General features: G+C 38.1%; 1 protein-coding gene across 1 annotated transcript; it reads right to left on the bottom strand.

The window, feature by feature from the left end:
* Positions 1-845: 845 nt before the first annotated feature.
* DDX53 (DEAD-box helicase 53) lies at positions 846-2,738 on the bottom strand. Its single transcript, XM_047764131.1, has one exon. It carries the CDS (start codon positions 2,736-2,738, stop codon positions 846-848), a length of 1,893 nt encoding a protein of 630 aa, XP_047620087.1.
* Between the last annotated feature and the right edge of the window lie 7,782 nt (positions 2,739-10,520).

Raw genomic sequence — 10,520 nt, 5'->3', positions numbered from 1 at the left:
TGAAAAAAGAGAAGTATGGAATCTCCTAGAAGATTTAGTATGTATTTTCTAATTATTTTTTTAAAAAAATTAGAAATGATTAACTATACTCCAATAATTTTTTTAAAAAATACATAGTTAAAATCATTTTAAAAAATAGGAAATAATAGTGGAGATATTTTTAGAGATTGTTGTGTCACCAACCATTGGGGGAAAATAAAATAGGTTTAACTGGGATAAGCTTGATGAAAAGTATGCTTCAATTCAGAGCAACTATTTTTTTTTTTGGTCTTTTTAGGGCCACATCCACAGCATATGGAGGTTCCTAGGCTAGGGGTCTAATCGGAGCTGTAGCTGCTGTCCTACACCACAGCCATAGCAATGCCAGATCTAAACTGCGTCTGCAATCTACACTGCAGCTCACAGCAGCACTGGATCCTTAACCCACTGAGCGAGGCCAGGGATCGAACCCACAACCTCATGGTTCCTAGTTGGATTCGTTTCTGCTGCTCCATGATGGGAACTCCCCAGAACAACTATTTTAAAGCAAGAAAAGCACCACTGTTGTCTTCTACCAAGCCTTTTGGCGAAGACACAAGTGGACATAGCAGGCTATAAAAGAACGTATACTTTAACAAACATCACATTTAATTTTTTCCCACATAGTCTCTCACTCTTTCATTTTCAAAACACTTTTGATTTTATTAAGTAACATACATTGAAAGTTTATTGATGTTAGTTAAGAATTAGTTCAATGTCTTCTAATCGCCAGTATGTTTCTGATACTTCTTTGCGTAACTTGAATACTGCATAACTTGAACATATCTTGAACCTTCTAGTAGGCTGGTACAACTTCAATGTAGACATCAGTAAAACTCTCTGAATTTTTCCTGAGGTGTTCTTGGATTTTTTCCTGTTTCCTTTTCTTGTTTATGTAATTTGTATTGTTCGGCCATTGATAGAAGATGTTCTGGGATACTCTGATTTGCTCTTTGCAGAATTTCAATCAATTCACCAGCAACCTTCCAATCATCTTGGGTCATAAGTGTGATTGATTCGCCCATCTTCCCTGCTCTTCCGGTACGCCCTACTCTGTGTACATATTCTTCAATATTCCGTGGAAAATTGTAATTAAATACATGTGTGACATCACTAACATCGAGGCCTCGGGATGCTAAATCAGTAGCAATCAGTATTTTCACTTTTCCAGTTTTAAAGTCGTCTAATGCTCGCTCACGATCACTCTGTTCTCTGTCACCATGCAGGGATTGTACAGGTATGCCCTGGATACTTAAATCACTTGATAAGTCATCAGCAATAAGCTTTCTGCTGACAAACACAATGACTTTGTCTTCGGGTGACAGGCTCTGTAGGAATTCTTGGAAAAGGGATCGTTTTTCTTCTTCTGTGGTAATAATTATATTTTGCTTCACTGTGTCTACAGCTACTAGATCCAGGGTACCAACATAAACAAGCATAGGCTCTTTTAAATAAGAATGTGCAAGTTGACGAATGGTATCTGGCCAAGTCGCACTTGTCATAATGGTCTGCCGGTCTGGGCGCACATCTAATAAAATCTTCATTATTTGGTGTTCAAACCCCAGATCCAGCATTTTATCTGCCTCATCTAAGACTAAGTATGTTATGCTTCTGAGGTTGACAAAGTTATTCATTTGCAGATCATTCAGTCTCCCAGGAGTTGCAATAATGATGTCTACACCTTTCATAATGTCTTGTATTTGTACTTTTCTATTTCCACCACCATATATACAAACACTTTTAAGACCTTTATAAGAATATTTGGAACATTCAGCTCCCACCTGAAGAGCTAATTCTCTTGTCGGTGTAAGGACTAGCATGCCAGGTCCATTCCTTTGTCCCCTAGACACTGGTTGAGAATTGAGATGAATAAACCCAGGCATTAAATAGGACAATGTTTTGCCTGTTCCAGTTTGGGCAATTCCTATAAGATCTATTCCTTGTAGAACAATTGGCCATGCCTGGGATTGAATTGGTGTTGGCTTTTGAAAACCAGCTTTTTTAATGCTTTTCATAAGTTCAGGATAAGGTCCAAAAGCATCCTCAAATTTACAAATTGGATTGGGGATGGGACGTTTTTCACCATCTTTCAAGTCATTACACATTACGTTGAAATTTTCCTTTCTCCAAATGTCTACTTGCACTTGAGACATTGAGCTGGTTGCTTTGGATTCTACATAAAAGTTTTTATGAATTGGCGGTAAATCTGCCCATTTTCTTTTTTCCCACTCTACCACTTCGGCCTTTATTTGATCCCAGTCTATCAGTGGCTGAGCTTCTCTAACAGTGTTATCTCTGCTTAAGCCTCTTCCAACAGAGGGTTGGGAGGCAGCATTACCAACACTGGATCTTGAATTGTAACCTCCTTGTTTATTCTTAATAAGAGCTTCTATAGCTGCTTTGGCCTTGGCTTTCATGTCCTTGCTGCCAAAAATTTTTACCTCTGCTTCAGAATCACCCTTTATGATCTTTATTTTGGTGTTCGTCATACCTTGGATGTCTTTTATTTTTGATCCACCACGACCAATCACCACACCAGCCATACTGTTGTTTATTTTAAAGCAGAGTGGTGGTTCTCGGGAGCCAGAAGCCCTAGTTTCTACATGGCTAGAAGTGCTGCTCCAGCCCCTGCCCCTGCCTCTACCATCCCGGCCATGTTGGCTGGCTCTGGGATCTCTTGAATTAGGCTCTTCCCTTTTCCACTCTGGGGCCCAGGCCATTTCTGGATAAAGATAAAGTTGGTGCTGTCCTCTCGCCTACCTAGAGTTGGAAAAAGACATGGTCTCAGGCCTCTTTCTCATCAGGTCCAGGTCTTCACCAACAGACAGGCCGCCCACAGTGCTCTGCTCTGGTAGGTAGTTACGGGGAGCGTTACCTAGGGAACTATTCTTTGACTCAGGGTTAGGGAGCCGCTTTGATGTGCTGACCAATCACAGGGTTGAGACTAGGGTGACGTAAGCAGGCACCACCCACACAAAATTTAAAGGGACGCTCACTCTCAGGAGCTGACCCGATAGGCATTTAAAGGACTCTGAGAGCCTTTGCTCCTCATTTGTGTACCAGGTGTCTCCACTGAAGGCTATAGCTCAGTGTGGGAGCAACTTGAAGCATGCCTTTAACTTATGCACATAACCTTTTGTTATAAGCCAGATATTTCCATGGAGGAAAAAATAGTGAATTTTTAAAAATCAACTTGTTTTTGTATTTGTTTATTTTGCTAAATTCCTTTTGAGTAACAATACTGGGTCTAGATTGATTCCTTAGTTCCCTATCCTCTTAAATTATACCATCAGAAATCTCTTAGTTACACACTTAGCGTGACATTTTGCCTCTGATTCTTGGGCTAAACTCCAGCATTTGTTCAGTCAGTTTCCAGTTAGTATTTCAGGTATACTGGTTAGAAGAGAGGTAGGGTGGGGTCTACATTAACTTCAGAGGTGTTTCAATAATTTGTCACTTGTCGCAGTGCGTCAATTTTTTTCCTTCCATGAGGTTTCATAGATTCAGATATCTTAGCACTAGAAAGCTAAATAAAAGTAATTTATTAGGTACGTTGTACACTCTGGCAGCAAATAGGGCAGGTGGACATCCAGCTTCTGTTAGTACAGTGTTAGAGGCAAGGAGCTCACTTTGCTTCAAGGATCTCCATCCCATTATGGGGCAGTTTAATGGTTACAAAGATGGTTTTGAACTAACTTGCTCCATTTTTGCTTCCTTAGGTCCTTCTGACTTCTAAAGTTAAACTGAATCAATTCGATTCTTACTTTATCCTTATATACTTAATAGCCATGATCAAATCACCTTAATTTTTCTGTTTACTGGGGTAAGATTTCTAGTTTTATCAATATTTCTAGGTATGACATAGTTTCCAAGATGCATACCATCTTGCTTCTTATCCTTTGGAAGTGATTCATTGTGGACATTTCACAATGTGGCACATAAAACTAAAAGTCTGAAGAAATGGCCTTATCTTTCTCATTAGGTCCTTTTCACTGACTATGACAGTTGTACTAATTCTACCTACAAACTCAAGACATAAACTCGCTCATAGGTACATAATGGACTTTTAAGTCTGTTATTCCTCATCCTGTAATTATACGGTTGAATTTTTTTCTTTGTTTAACTGAAAGTATACTAAATATTTATCCTCTTAAGTTTGGTCAATTGAAGCAGCATATTAAATTTAATTTTAATGCTGATTCTCTCATCCATCCTATTAGCCTCAAGTTTTAAGTCTTTTGCCATTTAAATGTTCATGGCATTGTTCTCTCCTCAGTCAAAGTTGAGATTGAAATTTGAATATGGCTGTATATTGGGTAGAAGTCAGTGACACACTGAGAAAAGCTTCTCTATGTCAGTATATTTATCCTGCAAAGATGCTTTTTGAAGGAAGAAAAGGGTTGCTGGCCAAATGTGTTGGGAAAATACAGTGCCCTATATGCTCTCAGATTCACAATGTGTATTAGGTATCTCAGAAGCTCTATAATTACAGGAATTGAGAAACTCAGCTGGGTATTATTTAATCCAAAGTTTCCAAAGGAATTTGCCAGTGGAATCTCTTGTTAATGTTTTCATTAAACTTTTTATATGGAATGATGTTAGAATTAGAGAAAAGTTACATGGACAGTACAAGGAGTTCCCATATACTCCTCAACCAGTTTCAGTTTCCTCTAATCTTATCTCATGCTACTATGGTACACATTTCAAATATAAGAAATCAATACTGCTGTGTTCATATTAACTAAACTCCAGATTTTATACCACCTGCTTTACAATAATATATTTTTTCTACTCCAGGATCCAGTCCAGGACACCACACTGAATTTTGTTGTTATGTATGATTTGTGATAGTCTCTGTCTTGCCTTATTTTTTATAACCTTGTCAATTTTGAGGAATAATGGTGAGATATTTGGAGGAATACAAAATACCCTTCAAATTGGGTATGCCTTATATAATTTCTCATGATTGGACTTGGGTTATGGATTTTTGGAAAAAAAAATCACAGAAGTGAAGTGTCCTTATTATCAGTCATATGGCATGAAGGGGAGGGTACCTGATGGAACATGAGCTATCACTGGTAATGTTAACCTTGGTCACTTGGTCAAGTGGTGTTAGTCAGCTTTTTCCCACTGTAATATTTGTCCCTTTCTGCACACTCTTCTTTGGAAGTGAGTGACCAAATCCAGCTGACCTTCAAAGGCCCTGTTTAACTGCAGTTGTTGTTAACATATTGTACACCTAGTAATCTTCTTGGTAGTACCATTTGTAAATACCTGTAGAAATGGTCTACTTGGAAAATATACATTATATATATATATATATGATATACATACAGATTATATATATATATATATATATATATATATACACACACACACACACAGACATATATATAGCAATTATTCTGTTCTTCAGATGCAATATATTATGGTAAAAGCTGCCATCATTATTGCACATAGCTATTAGTGTGTTTATTTTGCACAGAGAACCATACTCAATATTGTAAAATCTAAAGAGTTGTTAGCAGTTTGGCTTAGTGGTCAAGAACATTGGAGTCTAAATAACTGAGTTCAGGAGTTCCCATGGTGGTTCAGTGCGTTACGAACCCATCTAGTATCCATGAGAATGCAGGTTGGATCCCTGGCCTCACTCAGTGGGTTAAGGATCCGGCATTGTGAGCTATGGGGTTAGATCGTAGACATGGCTGGGATCCTGTTTGGCTGTGGCATAGGCCGGCAGCTGCAGCTCCAATTTGACCCATAGCCTGGAAACTTCCATATGCCACAGGTGTGGCCCTAAAACTGAGTTCAGCTCTAAATTCTACTGCTTATTAGCCATGAGTCCTTGAGCAAGTTCCAAACTTCCTATACCTTGGTTTTGCTATCAGTAGGATGACATACTGGATAATTATCTCATATAAACAGAGACATACACGTAGTTACATTACTTGGTTCAGAGTGGGAACTATGCAAATGTTAACTACCCATGTTATGGAAATGGTCTATGCAAATGTTAACTACCTATGTTAAGGAAATAGAAGGTTAATAAGAGACAATTATGAAGGTTCTCAAATACCTGTTCAAGAATTTTCCTGATAGTTTTCTCTGGTGCAGATAAAAATGAATAAGGGCAATACAATTTTTCATAAATCTAAATTTATTCAATTTAAATGTTTTTTATTCTAACATTATACCCTTCTATTCTGGGGTATAATGTTAGAATAAAAACATTTTAAAATATCCTTTAAAACAGAAATCAGGATCATAAATGATTTTTAATGGTCTTTACCAGGGCAAAAAACGTTAAACTAGTGCCAGTAGCTAGACTTGGTTTTCAAATGTCGTTGGTGTATTAACCACCCCCCCCCCCAAATTAGAAGCACCTATTTAGTACAATAGCAAATAAACACAATTCAGGATGTTATTAGGTGTTGATCATGATGGCAGGCAAGAGGAGCTAGGAAGCTGGAGAGTTGAGACAAGGTCCTATAGGAGATGTAGGTCTGATCCTCCACTAGGAGATGTGGAATTTGAGACTGAAAGATGTTCAAGTTTCAAGGGAAGAAACTAACATGACCTTGGGAAAGAGGTGAGGGAAGGCTGAAGGACTAGGACTAAAGACTCAGATTAGAGAGAAAGAGGAAATGGAGAAAGGTAGTTTAGGTCAGGGAAGGGAAAAGGAAAGAAACCTTCAGGGACCACAGTGACAGTCAAATGAGTTTCAAATAAATATGGTTAAAAAGAGAGAGAGAACCCAGAGTGAAGGGGTCATATGACAGTGTCAGTATTAATTAGGGCAGCAGGTCCATATGAGAAAGCAGGATGGAGTTAAATAAAGTGAAGGATGGGGCTGTGTTTGCGGTATTTTCAGTACCTTGGACTGAGAGATTTAAATAGACTTCGGCAGTAGTCCTTCATAGAAAGGAATAGCTAAAACAAAAGGGATCCAAGAAGCTACCAATATTTTCTTTGTCCTACTCTGTGTCAACATTTTAAAGTTATTATCTCATTTAATCATCACAGCAACTTCATAGTGGGCATTTTACTCCTCTTTCATATGAAAACACTGAAATTGGTAGATGCTACATAGTAAGTCCAAGTCCATGAAAGGTATGGTAAATAACTTAGCTAAATTTAAATACAGGCCAGATTAGCTTCAAGGCCCTTTGTGCTTGATTTGGTGTCTGATTCTAGAAATGGGATGAAAAGAGTGTTCAATGAAAGATGACTCAAGCTTACAGGTTGGAGACTCATCAAAGACTATTGGGGCCTTTTGACAGAAAAGTTGAAGGGGAAGTCATTTGTAGAGGAAGAAGAGGAGTTTGGTTTCAGACATATCCAGTGTACAGTGGTGTCAGGCTGTACAAGTGGAAATGCCAAGTAGGACTGGAGATTTGGAGCTATAGTTTAGATGAGAAGACAGGAGGAAAGATAAGCAAATAATCAGCATAGATGTTATAGTTGAAACTGAGAGAATGATTATTCTTCCCAAGAAATAGAGAGTAATGAAAGACAGGCTTACAAATTTCTTTAGGAGTCAGAGAATTCATATGATTAGATAATGAGACTAGGAGAACAGGAAGCTAAGTGAAGAAATAAGAAAAATTCAAGAGAATCAGAAGAACACATTATAATAAGAAATAAGGCAGAGAACATGTTGATAAGACCTGGTAAATATTGTCATATACTTCATAAAGGACAGGAGGTAAATGGACTATTGAATTTGAGAGAAGGAAATTATCAATGCTTTCAAGAAGGCCCTTTTTGGAGAATGATGGAGAAACACATTGCAAGGGAAGCGATTGGGATGAGAAACAGCTGGACCACAGGGCAACTTTGCAATGTTGAGAAGAGAACTTTACATCTTGCACTGAAGGTGAAAGGCACTGTCTTGATTTTTAAATAAGGCCTCCGGGAAACCAAGATTTCATGGACAAGTTGCTGGGATTGTTCTGTGAATGATCCAGTGGATTTCAAGAAGATTGCTTATCATGGCTATTGGAAGAAAGTGAACTTTAGTAGTCTTTGAAAATATGTGGGAGGATAGGCTGAGGGAGAGAATCACAAGCAAACAAGAACCATTCATTAGCTGTTTCAGAAAAGGAAAGTCTTTCTAAAAGGAGAGAGAGAGTACTGGGAATTCTTTCAAGGAGATTGCAGTGCTATTTTTAGCCACCCATTAAACCTTTCTCTATCAAATTTAGTTTATTCTCCACAGAGTAGGGGGGTGCATTATTTAGGTATATGAAGAAGTGAGGCTATTTAGGTAATTAATTCTTCTTTAAGCACAAACAGTAAAAAAAAAATATGTATACTGTAAGCTGATTAGCACCTGCAATAAGCGCCTTTGGATAAATTCTTGCTTACTATTTCCTATGAAAATTTAAATATATTGGCATTTACTTAAAAATAGTACTAACCTTCACTTATCCCTTGGCTCTCTTTTGAGGCGTTTGAAGGGCTTTCCAGGACTATTTGGTTTCTAATAGCTATAGTGTAGGTAAATGGAAAGAACAACAGTATTATCTACATCATTTACATTGTATACAGAAGCCAAATAACAATGCTTATTTAGAACATGTGGTTTTAGATGTGGAAAGGACTGACTATGGAAAGTGTCTCATAACCTTGTCATTTGTAAGTGAGAAAGCTATGACCTACAGCAGCTCTATCCAATGGAAACATGATGTGAGTCACAGATACAATTTTCTAGTGGCCACATTATTTTTTAAAAAAGTAGAAAAGGGGAGACTTCTGATTATGGACAGGGTAGTGTAGGCACATTTCTCCCTATTCTTCCTCCTTATGTATTTTATATATAAAACAACCAATAAGTCTCTGAAATCTAGAGAGAAGGCAGGCCAATTAAGGTGACGAGATAAATGGAAAAATGGTGTATTCCCTGGGTTTTATTTTTTTCTCCCTTATATCCTGGATTGGGTTCTGGAGAAGCCTGCAATATGGAAACACCCAGAGGCCGAGCAAAAAAAAAAAATCCAAGAAAAATCTATTTGATGTTTTTTAAGCCAAAGGACCAAGAAAGGAACAGCCTGCCAAGAAAGAATTTTTTTTTATAATAATGGCCCTGCTCTCACATCACAGAAAAAAAATATGAAAAAACAATATACCTTGCCTGGCCCCATCAACAAAGGCCAGGTGTGAAGCCTAGATTTCTGTTCTCATCTGTTGGTAATGAGATACACTACCTCTCTCCACTGGGATGTTGTCCAAAGAGACCAAGTCTCCAAGTTTGTTTTAAACACTGCCCCAAGGTAACGAGTTGCCTTCTCCATCCCCACTCCCTTCATGGCACTAGAAACCTATGAAACACATGGGGCTCCTGGACGTCCGTCCTGATCTAGCAGCAGTGAGGCACACCTCACTTTCTCCACAGTGTATGTGCAGTCTGAATGGGAAGACAACTTCAACATCTGCCTGGACGTAATAAGGCAGGGCTCAACTTCCCACACCAGCATGGTGGCAGTGGAGGCCTACTAAAATAAAATTTTTTTTTTGGTCTTTTTACTATTTCTTGGACCGCTCCTGCGGCATACGGAGGTTCCCAGGCCACCGGCCTACGCCAGAGCTACAGCAACGCGGGATCCGAGCCGTGTCTGCAACCTACACCACAGCTCACGGCAATGCCAGATCGTTAACCCACTGAGCAAGGGCAGGGATCGAACCCACAGCCTCATGGTTCCTAGTTGGATTCGTTAACCACTGCGCCACGATGGGAACTCCCTAAAATAAAATATTTAAATAATATCCTAAGTCTCATAATATACAAAATGTCTAAGAATCGAATATCAGTAATCATATCAAGAACCAGAAAAATCTCAGCTTGAATGAGAAAAAAATCAATAAAAGATGCTAACACTGAGAAGAAAGAGACATTGGAATTAGCTGAAAAGAATGTAAAGGCAGCCATTATTTTAAAAAAAGCTTCAGAGAGCAACTATGAACATATTCGAAACAAATAGGAGGAAAAGCCTTAGCAGGAAGTAGAAGATATATGTATTCTCTACTTTGCTGTACAACAGAAATTGACGAAACCTTGTAAATAAACTATGCTTTAATAAAAATTTTAATAAGAAGTATAAGATACAAAGAAGAACCAAGTAGAAATTTTAGAACTGAAAAATACAGTAATCAAAATAAAATTCCTGCATGGATTCAACGAAACAATAGATGAGAGAGTAATGAAGAGTGAACTTGAAGATACAACATTATAAATTACCCAATCTTTATAACGTAGAGAAAATACTCTGAAAAAAGTTAACAGAGCCTCAGGGGCCTGTGGACAATAACAAAAGCTCTAATATTAATGTCACTGGAGTTCTAGAAGAGGAGACAGAATATGGGTATGAACAAATATTTAACAGAACAAAGATTGAAATGTTCCCAGCTTCATGAAAGGTACAAATCTTAAATATTCAAGAAAATTAGTAAACTCCAAACACCCAAAGAAATCTAGGCCATGGCATGTCATAATCAAACTTATG

Source organism: Phacochoerus africanus, chromosome X (assembly GCF_016906955.1).
Source record: "Phacochoerus africanus isolate WHEZ1 chromosome X, ROS_Pafr_v1, whole genome shotgun sequence".
In the NCBI taxonomy this organism is placed as follows: domain Eukaryota; kingdom Metazoa; phylum Chordata; class Mammalia; order Artiodactyla; family Suidae; genus Phacochoerus; species Phacochoerus africanus.
The sequence above is the reverse complement of the archived record's forward strand: the minus strand, read 5'-3'. Positions and strand labels throughout refer to the sequence as shown.